The sequence below is a fragment of the Danio aesculapii genome, chromosome 21, assembly GCF_903798145.1.
Source record: "Danio aesculapii chromosome 21, fDanAes4.1, whole genome shotgun sequence".
Lineage (NCBI taxonomy): Eukaryota > Metazoa > Chordata > Actinopteri > Cypriniformes > Danionidae > Danio > Danio aesculapii.
In genome coordinates, this window is record NC_079455.1 from 36,360,843 (window position 1) to 36,383,930 (window position 23,088).

General features: G+C 37.3%; 1 protein-coding gene across 1 annotated transcript; it reads left to right on the top strand.

Annotated features, from left to right (window-relative positions):
* The first annotated feature begins 9,410 nt into the window (after positions 1–9,410).
* Positions 9,411–10,235, top strand: LOC130214261 (uracil nucleotide/cysteinyl leukotriene receptor-like). The gene has a single exon (XM_056445858.1). It carries the CDS (start codon positions 9,411–9,413, stop codon positions 10,233–10,235), a length of 825 nt encoding a protein of 274 aa, XP_056301833.1.
* Positions 10,236–23,088: the final 12,853 nt, after the last annotated feature.

Sequence of the window (23,088 nt, forward strand, 5' to 3'; positions counted from 1 at the left end):
GAAATAGAGGCAGTAGTTATTTGTACGGTGGTAGTAAGTGGTTTACATTGTTCAATATTCGTACTGAATACACTCACTGAAGTCCGAATGGGACGAAGGGGACACTCCATACGGGTGTGTCCACTGACACCGCAGTATAGACACAGACCCCGGGTCAGCCTCCTCTGTCGTTCCGCTGATGTCAGTCTTCCAGACTCTATTATCATGGGTTCTGGTTCTGGAGAGGCTGTTGACTCAGGCGATTGGAGGAGTGCAGACGAGGGGGTGATGGTGTCCTGTTGATAGGAACGGAGACGATCGGAACATCGGAGAGAATGTTGGATGAATCTCTCCAGACCCATTGTATCATCTAATGTGGCCAGTTGGATTCGGAGAGTGGGTTCCAAGCCGAGCCGGTACGTGGTCAACAACGATCTCTCATTCCATCCACTTGCAGCTGCTAGAGTGCGAAACCGGAGAGCATATTCCTGTGTAGATAGAGTACCTTGCTTTAGATGATACAGCTGCTCTCCAGCGGCTACTTCCCCATCAGAACGTCCAAACACCTCTTTGAAATACTCCGTGAAGGTAGTGATGGAATTCATGACCGGCCCGGCTTGGTTCCAGATCGTCTCAGCCCATTTAAGTGCAGGTCCAGAGAGTAGAGATACGATGTAGGCGATCTTCGACTTATCTGTGGGATATAGAGAAGGTTGCATTTCGAATATGAGGGAACATTGTAACAGAAAACCATTGCACTCCCCCGCTCCGCCTGAGTAGGGCGCTGGTCGGGCCATGGGACTGGAAGGAAGGGCCGAAGAAGAAACTGTGGAGGCGGAAGTGCTCGGTGCTGGTGGTGCGTTGGAAAGTGGAGCTGGTGGCTGTAGAATCCGCTTCAACTGGTCCACCAGCTCTTGAAGGTGATCGGGGGTGCTCATGTTGTCGTCGTTAAGGGTCCGGGCTTCTGTTATGAAGCGGACAGGAGACAGAGGTAAGGAAACGTTAGGGGGTTTATTAAATGACAACAAGGAGCACATGAAGGATAGCCAGGAGGATCAGGAATGATGTTGGGGTCTTTTCCTCCGTGGCTGGGTAACAGGAATACACGAGGATGGACAGCACACACCAGATACAGCTGACAGAGGATGACACAGACTTGGAAGGACTGGAAGACAGGACGATTCGGGAGGACCAGGAAGACTAGGAGGAATACAAAGAGAACAGGTAAGTAAATCGTTTGTTTTAGCTGAGGATGACTACGCTGAGTGGTCGCTCAGTTGTCCGCTTTCGTCGAGACGAGCCCGGACAATGAGCGACTGGAGTGCTGTGCTTTTATCTGGTGCTCGTGAATGTGATGCAGCTGTGTGCTCATTAGAAGTCAGGTGATGGTGATCTTCGTGAGTGGGGGTCGTGAGAGCCTGACCAATCCATGACAGTAATGACCTAGAAAAAAATATAAACTCCTAAAACACTTGGCTTTCAAAGCATATTTCAAATTTAATGACGATAGCATGCAAAACAAGATTTGGTAACACTTTATAATAACTACACACTAGGAATTGTTTACTAAGCATTAGCATATAGTGAATTCATTATTTGTTAAGCATTAAATCTACATTAATAAACGTTAGTGAGCAGTTTATAACTGCAGCTACAAATGCTGTATTCTTGACTTACAACCACATATATAATGTGCTTATTAACTGTATTTTTATAATTTGTGAGTGATTTATTTTTTATTACTAAATTAAGTATCGTATTATTTATAAACCATTTGTATTTAAGAGTAGTCGGTGGTTTTTATGATCATTCAAAATAAGTAAGTAAATGAATAATAAACTATTAAAATCAACGTTTATATATCGTATTATTCAGGCATATATTAATGGTTACTATGTATGTTAATAAATGCTTTATTAACTCAACTTCATACTGTTTTCTGACCTAATCTAAAGTGAGGACTATTAATGCTTCTTAAATCTCTTATAAATGACACTTAAAGGCTTAGTGTTGAATGAACAATACTCTTTGCAATCCTATCTAAAAAAAACTACTGCAAAATTATTGTAAAAATTGTATAAAACAACAACAATATAATCATTTAACAATATATTATGATCCAACATTTAGCAATGTCTAAATTGTACAGTGATTTTATTTTAAATAAGGTTGCAAACATTTTTTTGATACAGTTTCATTTGTGTATCTTCAAATGAATAAAAATGAATAAAGTCGTTTATTTTCTTTTTTTCCTGTTTCGAATTTAACTGAGCCTTTAACTGTCATTTAGAAGGGATTTATAAAGCATGAATAGTCCTCACTTTAGATTAGGACACAACTGGATGAAATAGATTTTATAAAGCATTTATTAACATACAAATTAACTTTTAGTATTCGCCAGAATAATAAGAATTATAAATGTAAGTCTGAATAGTTTATTAATCATTTACTAACTCATTCTGAATGATTTTTAAATGTCCTTATAAGTAGGGCCAGACGGAATCTCCGGACTTTTTTTTGCTATTTCTGCTGAGAATTTTGGTAAAAATCTGCGGATTTCTGCAGAATTAGAAAGTAGACACTTTAGGCTTTACTATCCATCATCTAGAGTTTAAAATGCTCAAAAAAAAAATGAAAAATTATAGATGCTTATGTCATTCATTCATTATCTTTTCGGCTTAGTCCTTTTATTTATCAGGGGTCGCCACAGTGGAATGGACCGCCAACTTTAGATGCTAATGTAATGTAAAAAAAATTGCACCGCACTAAATATTTTATTATTTCATAAGTAAGGGATAATCAACAGCTTGCTGTGCGTTAAAGGATTTCAATGCACAATGTGGAGGCAAAGGACCACACGGCGTGCAGCAGAGTGTGCTCACATCGGCAAGGTGCATTAAAATCCTTTTATCGCACAGCAAGTCGTTGATTATCCTGCTTATTCCATGGTCATTTGCCAAGGTGGGTGTAAGTAAATTTTTGTCTGTTTTGACATGTCAGATTTTGTAGTCCCTCCACTGAATCCACTGTGACAGGCTGACAGACGGGGGGAGAGATAGAGTGCATGTGCGTGCTGTTTATACCTAATATTAAGATGAGAGTTCATCAATCGGATCACAGTTGGACAAATAAGACATTGCCAATCCCACCTGGAGTGTGTTTGCAGTCACACGTTTCTATTGTCTACTATCTACCACTTATCTGATGAGGGGGGATCTGTGTGTATAGCCTTATACATAAACTGCCGATTTGACTTTAAAATATCTATATTCTTGCTTGGAAAAACTCTTAAAACTTGATTTTGTGCCATAATTTATGAGTATTTTCCTAATGTTGCGCATTCCCGTCCTCCATTAACAGTTCTCATTCGTTTTTCCAACACAATCTCACGGCAATTCGTAACTTTTTGATTTAGTGGCTAATTTGTATGAATTCGTACGATCTAATTCGTACAATTTAGTACGATTTGCTCATCCCCCGATGATGGTTGGGTTTAGGGGTGGGGTTAGGTGCCACGCCTCCTTTTAAAATCATACAGTTTAGTACGACTGAACTCGTACGAATTAGCCACTAAACGGACAAAACGGAAAATACTTACGTTTTCTCGTGAGATCAGGCTGGTTCTTCCATGCGAGTTGCTATGGTAATTATAAACATTTGGGAGAAGCACGTTTATTTCGAACTGTGATTAAAACTGACTGTAACTACCTATGCGTTTTAATGAAAATAATGCACACTCTCCAGCCAATCAGAATCAAGAATTTCAACAGACCATGGAATAAACAAATATATAAAATTAGTCCTGGAGCAATACAGAAAAGTAATAGGTCAAAAAGCCCACATCTCCTTTTTTAGTTTTCCAAAAGGAGTTTTGGTTATACTGTAAATCTTTAAAGTTGATAAAATCAAAATTAGGAAGAAGACTGTTTAGTTTCTTGAAAAAAAAAATAAAAATTAATAAAAGACCCGGTAGTGTAATTATTTTATTTTTTTGGCTGTGATTGTGTGTCTTTTCTATGTTTAAATGTCTTATTAAAAAATTTTATTGATTTGATTATTATTTGGGCTCTGTTCTGTAAATGTAGATGAAATATGTTAATCAAATTTTGCCTTATTGTTTTTGTGTTATACTGCAATATTTTAAGTAGCATATTAATCATATTTTAATCTTGAGAATGGGAATTTCTTTTATTTTTGTATGTATGTTAATGCTAATTTTATTTTGAAATAGTAAAGCAGTCAACAAATGGCACATTTTACTGAGAATGACTTTGAGAAACTAAACTTTAGCAGCACATACAGCATGTAACTTATTTAGAGCAGAAATACGTATCATATTAATCATATTTCAATATTGAATCAAATATTTTAGGCCAATTAAGCTTTTTAAAATGTGGTATCTTCATGCAGATCCTGATTCTTAATTCAACTGTACACTGAAAAAAGTGTTGCATGCAAAACTGTTGCAAACAATTTATTTGTGTTGAATTTAAACAAACAAATTAAATTGAGCAATGTTCAACTTAATTTGTTTGTTTAAATTCAGCCCAAATAAATTGTTTACAACCACTTAATGTTAAAAAATTGAGTAAATCCAAGGAATCATCTTTGGATAATTTTTTCAGTGTATGATACAACCAATTTACCACACATCACCCTTTACACCTTTCCCCCCTACAGATCATATTTGGAAACTTAATGACTTTTTTGTATGATTTTTGGCTGTGAGATAAAGAGGAGAAGATGAATAATTCTACAATCAACTTCACATCCGAAGCTTCTACAGACTCTTCCTACGTATCATATTTGTCCACTCTGGACCTTTCCATTTACTACATCAATTTTCTCTTTGGTTTTCCGACACACTCCTATGTTTTATGGCTCATCGTCACTGGATCAAGTGGAGTTTCATCAGAGTTCTTCAACCTCAATCTCTGTGTTTGTGAGCTTGGGATCTGCCTGTACTCTTTGTTATCTATAATTCTTGATTACTTTAGGCTTCCATATTTCATATCAATGTTTTTATTAGGACTCGTCATCACCGGTCGTCCTCTACTTCAGTGTGTGATGTGTGTTGAGCGTTACCTGGCAGTGGTTCATCCTGTAATCTTTCTGAAGTACAAACCTCTCAGATATAGAGTGATCTGCTATGCTGTGGCCTGGATAATTATTCTCATCTTCTGCGTCTTCTGCATGTTTACCGCACTTAAAGTTGACTATAATGTTTATTTCTCCTTGTCTCAGTTTGTCCTCTTCCTCTCCATCCAGTTGTTTTGTCTTGTGGCTGTTCTCAGAGCTCTGAAGCAGTCAGGACCAGGAGAGAGAAAAAAAGAGGAAAACCACATGAGGAGAAGAGCGTTTTATCTCATTCTCATAGCTACTGTGACCATGTCTGTGACATATACTCCATATATTATCTCAGGATTCTTTTATAGTTTTGTGCAGCATTATATTGGAGATATTTTTTCTTATGCTTTTTTATGTTTTATTCTGGCTGGTTTTGTTGAGCCTGTTCTTTATCTGCACCGCTCTGGAAAAATGCATTGCCTTTGTTCTCCTTAACATTTTATTTATTTTTTATCTCACAATGATCAGTCCCCTTTCACTAGCTTCATTTGTTATTGCTATTTTTATAATTGAGATTGAGTTTCAGTGAACTTTATATTCCATTAGATATATTGTATTTTATATAGACTTCAATTTTTTTGTTCAAATGTAATTAAAAGCTGAGTAATATACAGTTGAAGTCAGAATTATTAGCCCCCCTTTGAATTTCTTTTTCTTTTTTATATAATTCCCAAATGATGTTTAACAGAGCAGAACAAACATCGTTATAAAATAACTTGCCTAATTACCCTAACCTGCCTAGTAAACCTAATTAACCTAGTTAAGCCGTTAAATGTCACTTTAAGCTGTATAGAAGTGTCTTGAAAAATATCTAGTCAAATATTATTTACTGTCATCGTGGAAAAAATAAAATAAATCAGTTATTAGAAATTAGTTATTAAAACTATTATGTTTAGAAATGTGTTGAAAAAAATCTCTCCGTTTAACAGAAATTGTGGTAAAAAATAAACTGGGGATAATAATTCAGGGGGGCTAATAATTCCGACTTCAACTGTATAATCTTTCCTCAATGATGCCTCTTGTACATCATCTTATTATCTTTTTGGAGAATCCTGTGTAATTCCCGGTCAAAAACAAAACTTGCTGGTTGAATAAAAGTAATTTTAAGTCAGAATTTGACAGTGGTATGAATCATTTCGGGCTTGACTGTATATTTTATAATATATTGTACTTATATTGTTTTGTGTGTGGATATTATTTGTTAGCCTATATTGTACTTATATATACTAGACATATACATTTGCATAGCAGGTGTTAAATGTGTCGCAGATCTGTATGCAAATGTGTGGCCGATTTTTATCGTCATAACTTTGAGATGACAACACCATGTCTCTGTTCTGTCCACATCCTCAGACTGAGGATTATTCATTTATAAAGTGACGAATGGCAAAATGAACCCATGTCCAACTCTGTGTTGCTTGTGTTTCATTTGTTTACATTACTTTTGGATGAGGAACATGCTAATTATGCATAAAAAAGGTAACACTTTATTTTGATGGATGACAGACATTTAAATGACTATAAGAAACGTTGCAAGTACATGTCAACTTACACTAACCCTAACCCCAACCTAACAGTCTACTTATAATCTAATGAGAATTAGTTGTGTTCAAAATAAAGTGAGACCAAAAAAAATGTTACAAAATAACTGTTTAAAGGCACAATATATACATTTAAATATAAAAGCCACTAGATCAATCTTATATACAACACAAAATCAGAAAAGGTTGGGACAGTGTGGAAAACTCAAATAAAAAAAGAAATCATTGATTTCTAAATGTACTCTGATGTGTATTTCATTGCAGGCAATGCAACAAACATTAGTTAATAGCCCTTTTCACACATACAAACCTTTCTGGAAAATTGGCGGTAATTTTCCAGAAAGGTTTGTATGTTCGAACAGGCCCTGAAAATACCAGTAAATCTGTTTTGGCAATTTTCTGGAAAGAGAAGTTGTAACATTACCAGTAATTTACAAGAATGCTGCTCTGTGTAAATGAAGAAGGAAAATTGCAGGAAAGAGCGCATTCACAATTCGAACGCACTGACGTGAGATGTCTACTCCAGCCAATCAGAACATCCAGACACAGTCACATCTGCGCTGTTTATGAAAATAAAAGCCTTTGAATATTTTCCAGACACTTTTAGCTGCTAGGTGTTAGTCAGATAAAGTTTCTATGTTCCCTCTAAATGCCAACTGAAAAAATTATCGATAAAATGCTTATGATAAACTGCTGTTTGTCTACCTTCAAGCTCTACTTCAGTTGCATGATGCGTGTGCACGTGAAGCAGCCAGTGAGCGTCATCAAAGAGCATCGAATCACCAAGAAGTGACACTAGTGTGATATGGGAAACAGCCACTAGATGCCGCGGTGGCCATTTTGGAATGAGAATTCCAATAGAACAACAGCATATTATAAGTCTGTAAAATAAACTAATAAAAGTGCTGATGATTGTGATAGTAAGTGTTGTGTTGTCGTCTTTCAGGTTGTATCTCAGCTTTAATGCATTTTTTAAATAAATAAATAAAAAAACAAAGCAGCTGCTTGCCATCGCGACAGCAATGACATCCAATGGACAGCCGATCGCTTTCACTCCAAAATGGTGGAATCGCGGGGCTGTTGCTGGGCGTTTCTGTTCCATTGTGTGTCGCCTCTTGGTCATTCTAAGCTATTTGGCGACATGCAAAAGTGTTCCTTCATATGTTTTCATCAAAGTTGTTCACAGAACTTATCCATCCACAGAATTTGTAATGTAGTCAAATGCATAAATATTTAGCTGCAGTTCTGCTTTGTCCCAGAGACATCGAAAAGCAGATGCGTTAATGCTAAAGCTTTAAATAAAAGTGAAACCGTGAACAAAAGCCAGACCACTTATGTGTTTACAAATACAAAAGAAGCCGTTTAGAGCTCATTTCTGGTTAATGATGTCAGAATTTACTGGTATTTTGGAATGGATGTGTGAATGGTCTTATCCAAAAAATTTCCGGAACGTTTTTGCCTGTGTGAACAGCACTTCTCTGAATTTACCGGTACAGTCGTTCCAGTGATTTTCCGGATATTTACTGGTATCATTCTGTGAAAGGGGCTTATGTGTTCTTCATGAGTTTTATTTCATTGTTTGTGTATGATTTTACAAAATAAACATATATTCCAATTTTGGTTTCCATGCTGTCCCAACTTTTTCTGATTTAAAGTTGAACAAAGGAACTGGTAGGGCTCCAGATTTAGGAGGGCTTGTTTTTGTTGTTTTTAGAGGGAACAGTGTTTCTACAGGTGGTTTGTCAAGCCCACTCACCTGTGTCAAACACACTTCATAAATGCAGTGGGGTTTTTCTTTCTTTTTTTTTAGATATAGAGTGATTGTAAGAATGTGTCTGGTGCAAATATGCAAGACTGGTGCAGCTAAAGTGTCAGAGAGATGAAAGAGTGTGTTTTCTACAGGTGGTTTGTCAAGCCCACTCACCTGTGTGAGGCACACTCAGAAATTCATAATGTTTTGAGGTTGTCAAGTGGTTGTGGTGGTGGTGGGGTGGGGGTTTTTGGATTTGTTTACATTTGTTTGAAGAAAAGAGGGGTGGTTTTTAGTTGTTGTTTGAATGATAAGAACAAATAACAAGCCACAGCAATAATTAATCAGGACACAAGTGCAAATTAAACAGGAAGGTCACTCACTCACATACAGTTCTTCTGGCTTTTCTCATCTTGGCAGTTAAAAGTGAACTCAGATCATGCTATTGCTCATTTCTGTCATTCTGCCTGTTAAGAGTGACACTTTTAAACCTCTTATTTATTAACATTTGCATTTGTATATTTGCATTTCTGTTGTTTTATGTTGCGAGTAGCAGATGAGCTGATGCACATATATGTAACTGCTGTGATATCAGAATAAAACTGAGATTTATACACATCTAGAGAGACTGAACATTCATTCCTCAGGTGATGAACTTTTCTTTTATTAATTTGGTATTTTTTGTATGTTCGTTTTATTTAAAAATTGTAAAGTAGTCAACAAATGGCACGCTACTGAGAATGACTTTGTGAAACTAAACTTCAGCAGCACATACAGCATGTAAGGTATTTAGAGCAAAGATGTGTATCATATTAATCATATTTCAATCTTGAGAGTTAGATTTCAATCAATATTTTAGACCAATTTAGCTTTGAGTATCTTCATGCAGATCCTGACTCTTAAGTCAATTGTATGATATTACCAATCTACCTCACATCACCCTTTACACCTTTCCCCCCACAGATCATATTTGGAATCTTAATGACTTTTTTGTATCACAATATAAATGAAAGATGAATAATTCTACAATCAACTTCACATCCGAAGCTTCTACAAACTCTTTATATATATTATTTTTGTCCACTCTGGACCTTTCCATTTACTACATCAATTTTCTCTTTGGTTTTCCGACACACTCCTATGTTTTATGGCTCATCGTCACTGGATCAAGTGAAGTTTCATCAGAGTTCTTCAACCTCAATCTCTGTGTTTGTGAGCTTGGAATCTGCCTGCACTCTTTGTTGTCTGTAATTCTTTATTGCTTTAAGCTTCCATACGACATCCCATTGTTTTTACTAGGACTCATCATCACTGGTCGTCCTCTGTTTCAGTGTGTGATCTGTGTTGAGCGTTACCTGGCAGTGGTTCATCCTGTAACCTTCCTAAAATACAAACCTCTCAGATATAGAGTGATCTGCTGTGCTGTGGCCTGGATTATTATTCTCATCTCCTGTGTCTTCTGCATGCTTACTTCACTCCAAATTAAAATTAATGTTTATTTCTCCTTGTCTCAGTATGTCCTCTTCCTCTCTGTCCAGTTGTTTTGTCTTGTGGCTGTTCTCAGAGCTCTGAAGCAGTCAGGACCAGGAGAGAGAAAGAGAGAGAAAGAGGAAAACCAGATGAAGAGAAGAGCGTTTTTCATCATTCTCATAGCTACTGTGACCATGTCTGTATCATATATTCCATATATTATCTCTGGATTCCTTTATTGTTTTACGCAAAATTATATTGGAATTATTTTCTCTCTTGGGTTCTTGTGTTTTATTCTGGGTGGTTTTGTTGAGCCTGTTCTTTATCTGCACCGCTCTGGAAAAATGCATTGGCTTTGTTCTATTTAATTCTATATATATGCAGATAAAGAACAGGCTCAACAAAACCAAAAAAAGAATACGTTTAATAATACAATATCAGAAGCCGTCTGTTGCTTGTTACAATGTGGTATATCAGTTGTTGGCTTTTTGTTTTATTATCAGTTTTTCTGAATATGAAATTGTTTTTAAAGTAGACTACCGTTCTATGCTAGCCCACTGTACTGTTTTATGCTTTTATTGGTTAGAGACCTTATTGCATGTTTTGATAGAGATAAAAGCTGCTGTGAAACAAATGTGGTCCAAATTAAAATTAAATATTAAACCTTTCTATTTTGATAAATGTGGTTTAATGAAGTGTAATAGATGTTATACAGTTGTTAATACACTTTTATTTTCTCCAATAAATAATTATTTTTAAAAATGTGCATGTACGGCCCCTGACTTTATTCACAACACTCAGTGTGGCCCTTACCAAGTTTGGATTTGACACCCCTAATAAATGGTGACAGATGGCAAAATAAACCCATGTCCAACTCTGTGCTGCGTGTCTTTTATTTGTTCACATTACCTTTGGAATGAAGAACTCTACATTGGCAAACGTTAATTACGCAATTATTTTTAGAAGACAAATATTACAAAACAAATGTTTAAAGGCTCAACATGTACGATTTTTCATAAAATTATACCAAAGCCATTAGAGGAGTGTTGCATATTTTGTTGACTTATGTTCTTACATGATCCCTGCTGTTGCAAAGTACACTACCTCACAAAAGTCTTGTCATCGACCCCAGTTGTAAGAGCAACAAATAATACTTTGACTTCTAGTTGACCATTTGGAAAAGTGGCAGAAGGTAGATTTTTCTGATGAATCGTGTCTTAAACCGCATCCCATCACAAATACTGCAAAATATCTATGGGAACCTGCATGGACCCAAAATTCTCATAGAAATCAGTCAAGTTTGGTAAAGGAAAATCATGGTTTGGGGTTAAATTCAGTATGGGGGCGTGCGAGAGATCTGCAGAGTGGATGGCAAACATCAACAGCCTGAGGTAGCAAGACATTTGTGCTGCCCATTACATTACAAACCACAGGAGAGGGCTAATTCAAAAGTGCCCCGTGTCACTTAAAATGGCTAATTTGTCTGGAAACCTTTACAAACATTTGGTGTGTTGCCATGCTAATGAGGTCATACACCCTCAATGTCTAATTTGGTTTTATAGAAAACAAGGAAACAGAATCTGTTGTCTTTTATTAGACTATAGAGCAGCATTATAACAGAACCTTTAAATGCATTTACTCTGATAAAACTGTTGCTTCTCCTCTGCATGATCATGATTTTTATAGTGGAACATTCGTTCATTTATTAATTTTCCTACAGCTTAAGCCAGGTTTATACTTCTGCGTCAAGTGATTGGTGTGACTCACGGCGCAGGCAACACGTGTAGCTGTGCATTTATACTTCTGCGTGCTGTTTTTGTTGCCCTGCAATAGCACTTCCGAAACGCTAGTTGGCAGAAGGTGTTTTTGTTTCTCTGTGTTGAGTTTCTTCACTGGTGTTTTGTTTTTTGTGAACGCTTGCTTAATGTACAAGTGGTTGAAACTCGCTCATTTTGAGGCAGGAACCGGCGGACGTGCAACAACTTTAACCATGAGGTAAACACAAAACAAAACTTTCCATCCAGAGCTCCCTTACGGGACTCCACACTTGTAAACACTTGCTGCATTGGTCTTGCATGGCTCTCAGTCCCGCCCACACTCGTCAGCGCTACCAAGCCGACCAATCACAGAGCTTGCGCTATGCGTCGTTGTGATGTGTAGTTACATTTTTTGAGAGTTGCGCGTCAGCGACGCCGACGGCCACGGCGAGGGCTATGTGTCCACGCGTAGGCCGTGCTGTAGCATACGCCTGCACTTGACGCAGAAGTATAAATCAGCCTTTAGTCCCTTATTTATTAGGGGTCACCACAGCGGAATGAACCGCCAACTATTCCAGCATATGTTTTATGCACCGGATGCCCTTCCAGCCGCAACCCAGTACTGAGAAACACCCACACACTCTCACATTTACACACACACACACTTATACACTACGGCCAGTTTAGTTCAGCCAATTCACCTGTACCACATGTCTTTGGGCTGTTGGGGAAACCAACGCCAACATGGGAAAACATGCAAACTCCACACAGAAATACAGCATGGCCCAGCCAGGACTCGAACCAGAGACCTTCTTGATGTGAGGCAACAGTGCTAACCACTGAGCCACCGTGTCACCGATATTATGTTGAAATTTATATAAAATATAAAAATAACATTGACATATTTCCATGGTTGAATCACAGAATTCTGCGATTTTTCTTTAGATAATGTACAATACAGCAGACATTAGAGACATTAGATAATGTTTCACACAGCAAACATTCTATTGTTCATTCATGTTCTAATTTTGGTATAACTAGTAAATCAATTGTTCAATGTCAGTCCATGCTCTCAATCAATGACACCGTAGATGGCCGAAACCCTGTCCTCACAAGACCTGATATCCCATTAGATACAGATATATTACAGCATATGTCTTTCAAATCTCAGATATACATTTGCATAGCACAGGTGTTAAATGTGGTGCACCTGTGTAGGCCAGTGTTAGATTTATGAAGGCTGTTTAATATGATTGATTTTAGACCCTATTTATATTGGTTATATAATATCATAACAATATGTTCTGTATATATAATGTCATAACAATTAATATTCTTCATCAAAGCCTGTGTAAAATAATTAATAAATTGCATTATTAATGCATAGTTTTGTATAGGCATTTTCACAAGTAAGTAATGTGCATTTGCATAGTTTAAATATTTTAATGTGTATACTATGCCTATACATCCCAACCACTTTACAATCATTGGGGTGGGAGGGGGTGTCTCTCAATACCACCACCAGCCCAGCTCCACCTTTTAAATTCGCTCACCAAGGTTTTTACAGTGAACCGATTTTGTAGCTTAACTTTTGCTATTTTAAGGACAAGAAAAAAATTCTGACAGCAGGAATGTCCACCAGAGCTGTTGGCTGTAAATTGAATGTTTATTTCTGTACCATAACTCATCTTCAAAGGCATTTCAAATCATTTGGCAGTACATCCAACCGACCGATCTCTGGGATGCTCTGGATTGGCATTTACAATAGCGTGTTCCAGTTCCTGCCAATATCCAGCAACTTCGCACAGCCATTTTAGAGGAGCGGACCAACATTCCACTAGCCACAATCAGCAACCTGAGTGACTCTATGTAAAGTGTTACACTGCATCAGGCAAATGGTGGTCACACCAGTTACTGACTGCTTTTCTTTCATTCTGACAGTACACACTACGGGCTCTATTTTGACAATCGCAGATGCTCTTAGCGTGTGTCCGAATACACTTTTGCTATTCTAAGAACGAGAAAAATTGTTGCGCTAACATGCTGAGTGCTGGAATGTCCACCGAAGCTATTAATTGAATGTTCATTTCTGTACCATAAAATTGAAATTATGGGAGTTTTCCGCGAGAAATAACAAAACGGGAGGGTGGCGGGAGATGGGTCTGAAATACGTGAGACTCCCGAGAAAAAAGGTGTTCCAGGCATGTCCCACCGGTTCTAGGCCTCGAGGAAGACCTAGAACGCCCAGGAGGGACTATGTCTCTCGGCTGGCCTGGGAACACCTTGGGATCCCCCTGGAGCAGCTGGAGAAAGTGTCTAGGGAGAGGGAATTCTGAGGGTCTCTCCTGAAACTGTTGTCCCCATGACCCAGCCCCAGAAAAGTGGAAGAGAATGAATGAATGAATACTTCCTTACATTTATATAGTGCTTTTCTGGATACTCAAAGCACTTTACATATGTTGGGGGCATTTCCTCATCCACCACCAGTGTGCAGCATCCACCTGGATGATGCGACAGCATCCATTTTGCATCAGACTGCACATCATCAGCTTATTGGTGGAGAGGAGACGGACGTTGGGTCAGGGTACCGAGGTTATACCCTTTTTAAAGGATTTCCTGGGATTTAAAAAAAATATTTTTAAAGAGACCTCGGTTTAACATCTCATGCTGATTAGGTGCTCACTGAACAGTATAGCGTCGCCATCAATATACTGGAGAGTCAGAACCCTCACAGACTGCAGGTATAGCACACTCTGCTGGCCCCACTAACATCTTTTCCCACTGCAACCTAGTTTTCTTATGTGGTCTTCCATTCAGGTGCTGACCTGCTTGGCTTCAGTGGGCAACCACGTGAAAACTTTAGAGAGCTAGCTGCTTGCTAATTTCAGAGATACCGCAATGAGATCTTGAGGCCTATTGTTGTGCCATTCATCCAAAGACATCACCTCATGTTGCAGCATGACAACACACAGCACTTTGTTGCAACGATCTGGACACAATTTCTGAAAACATCACCATTCTCGCATGGCCATCATACTCATTGGACAAATCACCAATTGGGCATGTCTGGGATGCTCTAGATCTGCTTATTTGACAGCTTGTTCCAGTTCTTGCCAATATCCAGCAACTTCGCACAACCATTGTAGAGGAGTAGACCAACATTCCACTAGCTACAATCAACAACCTGACTCAATGTGAAGGAGATGTGTTACAATGCATCAGGCAAATGTGGTCACACCAGATACTGGTACATGTGGATACATATGAGCCTGAAATTTTATCTATGTGACCTCAAAATATATATTGGGTATATATTGGGAGCATGTGTGCGAGTGCATAAAATTGATACAGTGCGACCTGCTTTCATTGCAAAATGTTCCCCCCACTTGCAGATTAGGAGACATTTACGCAGAATGCATCCTTGCACCTAAAAACGTGAAACGCATTGCTCAGGAATGGTTTAAAACAGTTGTCATGCCAACTTGCTATAGTAAACAAAGTCTGCAGCACTTGCCCCACCTTCACGCACTTCTGATTGGCCCACTGCTCTGGAACTGAGAGACAGTGCTGCACGTAAGAGTTGAAAATCTTGAACTTGGCGCAGCATCTTAAAAACGCAAGGTGCTGAAAAAGACGAGAGTCAAGCACGTTCATCACGTGCATGTTTACAAAGAAAAAAGTAGGATGGGTAGCACATTTGAGTAGAAAAACGTGAACGGATTGGTTACTATTAGCTGTCAATCACTTAGTCAATGCCCTCAGCCTTCAGATGAAAGAGAGCTATGGGCGCTAAAATGTAAAGCACTGAGAAATGAAACCAACCCTAACAGATTTTTGTTTAGAAACCACTTAAAGTTACAAATAACGGCACATCTTATTAGTGATCATGTGATGAATGTTAATCCAAAATCTGAGAGGGTGTACATTTTTTTCGAAGTGAGTGGATAAAAGTCTTCCAGTGGGACAGAGTTTGCATGTAACCATGTTTGCCACTGAATCTACACATTTTAAGCGGGAGAGGTTTTATCTAATCCTTCATTTCGTGATCGTGCTCGTGAGAACACAGTAGTATCATCAGGGGTGCGTTTCCCAAACAACGACGTAACTCGTGGCTGAACTATCATAGTATGATGCATCATTTTGGAAAAAAACAATGTCGGATGAGTGTTTCCCAAAACCGTAGTTTCTCTGTCGCAGATCCATCTTTTAAACCACGTTAGTGATAATGTAAAACGCCTATAATGATGCTCTAAACAAGGTGGTAACAACTTATTTAGAGAAGAACCCCATACTTTCTTCGTGCAAATTATATTGTTTTACACGCGCACATTTAAAATAAAAACCAATATTAGTTTTGGTAAAAACATGCACTGGTTTTCCATATTAATTGAAATATATATAAATGGCACATATAGGGCCTGTCTTTCCTTTGCTATTGAGAACATTACATATTCTATTCTAAATGAACATAAAATCACTTACAAAAGCTAACACGTATTCTAATATCATATTTAAATCATATAAATAAATAATAAGGCTATTTATTAAAAAATGAAATGTAATACTTATTATTTATTAGGAAATGGAAAAAAACTCTTTATTTAGTAATAATATAAAAAATATGTATGATGATGCTTTATTATTATTATTATTATTATTATTATTATTATTATTATTATTATTATTACTATTAAGTTGGATATTGTTTATTTATTTGTTATTTTTTGAAAAGTCTACTTTTACAATTTGACACATGCAAACCACTGCAGAAATATGCTAACAAACATGTACATGTGCTACATTTCCTAATAAATAGCCCATTATAAATTAAAAGCATGAACGTATGCTGTGTTTTTTTTGTTTTCACAAGCTTTGGAGACGTAACATAAATTCCGCTTTTAAATAATAGGTCACCTATAGCTTTCATCATAAGCCACGGCTGTGTTTAAAATGACATCAATGTTTTCAAAGTGCACTGCGAAGGGAGCGCAATTGTAAACATGAAGATCGCTAAAACTGAACTGTAAAAATACTTCGAAAGCAAATTACACCTAAGAGAGATGACTTTAATGCTTTAAAAAAAAATAAATCAAAGTTTAAATGATAGAATGTTCTAAACCAGGGGTGTCCAAACTCGGTCCTGGAGGGCCGGTGTCCTGCAGATTTTAGCTCCAACTTGCCTCAGCACACCTGCACGGATGTTTCTAGAAAGCCAAGTAAGTGCTTGATTAGCTAGCCCAGGTGTGTCTGATTGGGGTTGGAACTAAACTTTGCAGGACACCGGCCCTCCAGGACCGAGCTTGGACATGCCTGTTCTAAACGAATAGGGCTTAGGGGGGATAAGTGGGAATAGAACACAGCCAGGAACTATGTTTCTAAACACAGCTCCAGAAATGTAGTTGCAAGCATACAAGTTTTCGATGCAGTTTGGTAATGTTCGTTGAAACGATGATCTTGGCAAACGCCAAATCAACAAACTATGTTTGTAACGACACAACTTGCGATCTTAGTTGGCTAACGATGGTTTTCAGAAACCCACACCTCATCAGTTCATCTTATTCATGTCAAGCAGTCTGTGCATGGCCAGTGGGTGCATGCTGATTTGTTTTTTATTTTTAATTAGTGTAGACTTCAAATGCAGTAAATCTGTTACTTTAAAATGTGTAGTGCTCCTTTAAATTTTTGCTGGGTGTGCCTACATTTTGGCTGGTGCTCCTAAATTTTTGAAGCTGGGAGCACCAGTGGTACCAAGCAAAAATGTAAATTTTGTGTAATAATGCATCCACTGCTTTATCTGAAATTTGGAAAACGGGAGAGACTTTCCTGTGTCTTTAAGGATCCATCTATTAGTCCTATATCGGAACTAACAGCATGGGTGAAGGTTAAATGCGTGTAAGCCTTCTTAGAAGAAAGAAATATTTTCATTTGTCATAGTTAATTTAAATTTGTTTCCAACTCCATATTTAATCTGTCTCCAATTCATAATAATTTAAATTGAGATTCATCCAATTCAAGCTGATCACATTATAGGTTGTGGTTTGGTCTAATTTAGATCAATTAACCTAATAAATTATTAATTTCACCAAATGATTCATCATTTACCCAAAGTCTTGTAGAGTTATTATGCTGGCCAGTTACATCTGCTTATGGACACATCCTCGGCAGTTCTGGTTCTTAGATAGAGGATATAACTGTAAACTAATTTCCTTAAAAGGGCACCTATGGTAAAAAAATCAAATTTTCAAGCTGTTTGGACAGACATATGTGCATGTATGGTGTATAGACTGTCATATTGGGGTGATATAAGCACACCCAGTGCTTTTTTTTTCAATTTAACATCATAAAAAACGGTGGACCAATTGGAGCGGTTTTCAAACCGACCACAACTTTACGTAGGAGTGCGGTCCCCCCGCCCACCAATATTGATTGACAGGCGTGTCATCATATCATCAGTTTGTTGATTTACGTCCGCCATTTTCAGCGTGAGTCAAAGCGATATCACTAAAGGAACACCCTTGCTCAATTTTTAGATGCAAGGCTCATTGGGCTCAACACAAGATCAATATTCTCCACATTATCGCTCTAATCGGAATTATTGGTTGTATCTTTAGGTAGGTTTGCAAACATGTGTACTTCTCATTGAGTCTACCTTATACTTCAGCTGTTTGCATTTCTCGCGATCACAGAAGCTCCCTGTGATCTTAACTAGCATGCGTTTTAGAATTCTAAACATAGGTTTCTATCAGGATACACTCAAGTCGACAACTGGGCGCCGCGGACCGCTGCAGAAACCTATGTTTAGAATTCAAAAATGCGTGGCGAGACGATTCGGGACACTTCATGTTTCTGCCGCGCCTCAGAGATTGTCTCACGGTCTGGTGTGCCGTGTCGCGGCTTCGAGCGGCGCATCCGGTGCCTCAGTTAATTCAGTGTGCGTGGTTATTAGTTTCTGTGTACAAGCTCGGCACTTGAAACTAGCACACAGTTGGCTGTAAAACTGTATAAAGACACATGATTTTGAACTCTCTGCATGGTCTGTGTCCGAGTCGTACATGTATGACTGATTGCTGAACCTTTCACTCCTTACCCTTCTCTCAGTCTGCCTGTCAAGACTCTGTTGCAAACGCAGAGTGGGTAAGCTCATGGCCCTGCCCCCTTGTTACGTTGGCGGGAAGCCGAAACTAATTTACATGTGAAGCAACACACCTATAAATCAGCAAACTGTGGACACGCCCCCAACATGACACTTTTTAACACATTATAATAAAAAAATCTGCATTGTGTTTTAAACTGGCACGCTTCGAAGAACCATAATATTAATATTAAATCATAAAAAAGAGGTAAACTATGTGCCCTTTAAATAACAATAGGACACCCCATGGCTGCTCATACATAAAAAGTTTGATTTGGCCACTAGATTATATCATACTAAGTCAGTGATTGTCAGAAATCAACAGATCTCTAATGCTGTGCCTATGCTCCATCCATTGAGCCTGAATGTATGAGCAATCCTGGTCATAGGCTGCGGAAACATCAGCCTAAACAATCTATTAGATCTAAATGCCGCCTCGTGTGAAGACCGACGAGAGTAAAGACCATCGACTCTACCTGCACGACTCCACCGAGCAAAGACACAGACAAAGCACTTGAGTACTTTTACTTTAATATTTTACTTTATCTCTGCACTCATTATTGTTTTCCTTGCACTTTATTATGTGTTTACTAATTCCTGTTGTTACTAACACTCGCAAAGCACGGGAGGTACATGTATTGATACCAACTGAGACCTGGTTGAGACCGGTGGACACTGCTACACATGGAGCTCTTTCTACTAATTTCTCTCTTTCCCACACTCCTCGTCAGACAGGGAGAGGGGGTGGGACTGGACTACTGATTTCCAAAGAATGGAAATTCACTCAGAGACCGTCCCTGCCAAAAATCAGCTCCTTTGAATCACCATTATCCACCCCTTCTTCAGTTTTTAGTTTAGTTAAACTTCTACACTTTCCTTTTTAAAACATGTGTTGTTGGATGGGGGAATCTGTGGTTCCTTTTAAACATATTTGTTAACATTATTCATTTAAAATTCTAATGTTGTGTGTGACGTGTAGCAGATGAAGCCATGCACATACTGTATATGCATGTGGAAGCTGTCAGAATACAAAACACGACTCAGAGATTTATACACACCCAGAGAGACTGACCATTTACTCCAGGTGATTAACTTCCTTCATTTACTTTGCATTTTTGGTATGTAATTGTGTGTATAAGTAAGTTGAATGTTAAATAACAAATGCCACATTCATTTGAACATGTCTTCTAAACTAGACTTTAGCAACACATGTACAAATTAAATGCATCTTATTAATCATATTGAGAGTTGTATTTCAACTTCTAATTAACCCTACAACTTTTCCACACAGATCATATAGTAACATTCTTGTATGGATTTGGACTGAGGGATAAATAGGGAGAAGATGAACAATACTACAATGAACTTCACATCTGAAGCTTCTACAAGTTTCACAAATGACTTATATGTGACCCGACTGGACCTTTGTATCTACTGCATCAGTTTTCTCTTTGGTTTCCCGACACACTTGTATGTTTTATGGCTCATCGTCACTGGATCAAGTGGAGTTTCATCAGAGTTCTTCAACCTCAATCTCTGTGTTTGTGAGCTTGGGATCTGCCTGAACTCTCTGCTCACAGTATTTTTTTATTGTATTGGGATTTCGCATATCATAACATGGTTTTTATTAGGACTAATCGTCAGTGGTCGTCCTCTGTTTCAGTGTCTGATGTGTGTTGAGCGTTACCTGGCGGTGGTTCATCCTGTAACCTTCCTAAAGTACAGACCTCTCAGATATAGAGTGATCTGCTGTTCTGTGGCCTGGATTATTACTCTTGGCTCCTGTTTCTGTTGCATGATTACTATAGTACGTCTTCAATATTATGTTTATTTCTCCTTGTCTCAGGATCTCCTCTATCTCTCCGTTCAGTTATTTTGTCTTGTGGCTGTTCTCAGAGCTCTGAAGCAGTCAGGACCAGGAGAGAGAAAAAAAGAGGAAAACCACATGAAGAGAAGAGCATTTTTTATAATCTTAGTTACTACTGTAACCACGTCTATTATATATTTTCCGTATATTATTGCAGGACTGTGTTTTACTTTTACAAAGCGTTTTATTACAGATTTTTATTCATTTGGCTTTTCATGTTATATTCTGGCTGGTTTTGTTCAGCCTATTCTTTACCTGCACCGGTCTGGAAAGCTTTATTGGTTTAGTTTAATTTTACAGTGATTAATTAATGAATATTTTTTTTTCTCAATAGAAATACAATATAATAATAATCATTATTATTACTTTTATTTTGGCATTTCTGTGTGGAGTTTGCATGTTCTCCCTGTGTTGGCATGGGTTTCCTCCGGGAGCTCCGGTTTCCCCCACAGTCCAAAGACATGGTACAGATGTATTCGGCAGTGGGGGAAAGAGTACTGGAAAATCATACTCAAGTAAAAGTACCGTTCCCGCAAGTAAAGTAAAAGTATCTGTTCTAAATATTACTCAAAGTGCGAGTAAAAAGTAGCCTTTTTAAAAGTACTCAAGAGTATTGAGTATTACGTTGTGAATAGTTGATGTGTCAGTTTGTGCATGTGTGTGTGAAAACGTGACATTCTGTAGTTCGTTTAGTGTGATTGTTTAAGGTCATTTGGTGATTTTAGTCATCAAACAGCAGACATACGCCATTTTCAGTGACATGCAGTCTCTCAGTCATTGCGTGTTATGATTTTGTCATGAGGTTGTTCTGTATAATGCAAATTTCTTTATGCGATTTGATCGGATGGCAATCACAGAACCTGATTATTCAGCCTGAACTCACGAGAAAACGTAAGTATTTTACGTTTTGTCAGTTTAGTGGCTAATTCGTATGAGTTCAGTCGTACGAAAATGTACAATTTTAAAAAGGAGGCGTGGCACCTAACCCCACCCCTAAACCCAACCATCATTGGGGGATGAGCAAATCATACTAAATTGTACGAATTAGATAATACAGATTTGTACAAATTAGCCACTAAATCAAAAAGTTACGAATTGCCGTGAGATTGTGTTGGATTATTCTACCAGGGTTTCTGCAGGTTTCTTCAAATTTAAGACATTTTAATACCATTATAAACGAAATTTAGATTTTATAGTTATAGCTAAACACTAGAATTTACTTCTATAAATAGTTTTTGTATTAATGGAAGATCATGTAGTTAATTTTCCTTTATTAAGGAATAAAATAAATAATAAAAAAACTTGTAAACTGTATCTCTTTGCAATAAAAAAAAAATAAAAAAAATAAAATATATATATATATATATATATATATGTATATATGTATATATATATATATATATATATATATATATATATATATATATATATATATATATATATATATATATATATATATATATATATATAAAATATGGAAAATATATTTGAGATGAATTATTGGTGATTGAGTGTCAGTCAGGCCGATTGGGTAGTTTTACCTGTACATAGGGAAATTAAGACCTGTTTAAAATGATTTAAGACCTACAACACAACATTTCATGAATTTAAAACTTTTTAAAGCCTAAAATTGTGTTTTTGGAATTTAAGACTTTTTAAGACTTCTACTTCTACACCTTCTCTACTAGCCAATCACTATAGACAAAATAATAATAATAAAGTAGTGCCTACAGGTTAAAGGAAAGTAGTGGAGTAAAAGTACCGATACAACACTAAAGATGAAAAAGTATTATTCCATTTTAAGGACAAAATTATTACCCCCTTCAAGCTAATTTTTTTTGACTGTCTTCAGAACAAACCATCATTATACAATAACTTGCATAATTACCCTAACCTGCCTAGTTAACCTAATTAACCTAGTTAAGCCTTTAAATGTCACTTTAAGCTGTATAGAAGTGTCTTGAAAAATATCTAGTCAAATATTATTTACTGTCATCATGGCAATGATAAAATAAATCAGTTATTAGAAATGAGGTATTAAAACTATTATGTTTAGAAATGTGTTGAAAAAATATCTCCGTTAAACAGAAATTGGAGAAAAAATAAACAAGTGGGCTAATAAATCTGACTTCAACTGTATATATATATATATCTCAGCTGACAAATGAATATACATTTGCATAACAGGTGTTCAATGTGTTGCACCTGTACAGACCATTTGTAGATTTATGAAGTTGATAAAATGGCTGATAACTTGAATAAACTAGTACATTAGTATTTGATTTATTAATTTAGGTGTGTGGTAGTCTAGTTATGGTCATGGTCAGTTGATAAATGCTGCCTGACAAACAATTTCAGTGTCGTAAGTTCATTCATTCATTTCCCCTCGGCTTAGTCCCTTTATCTGGGGTTGCCACAGCAGAATGAACTGCCTTTTTATCCAGCATATGTTTTACAACCTTTTG

What these genes read in the sequence shown, in the direction of transcription:
- LOC130214261 (XM_056445858.1), top strand. Translation starts at nt 9,411, where the DNA reads ATGAATAATTCTACAATCAACTTCACATCCGAAGCTTCTACAAACTCT.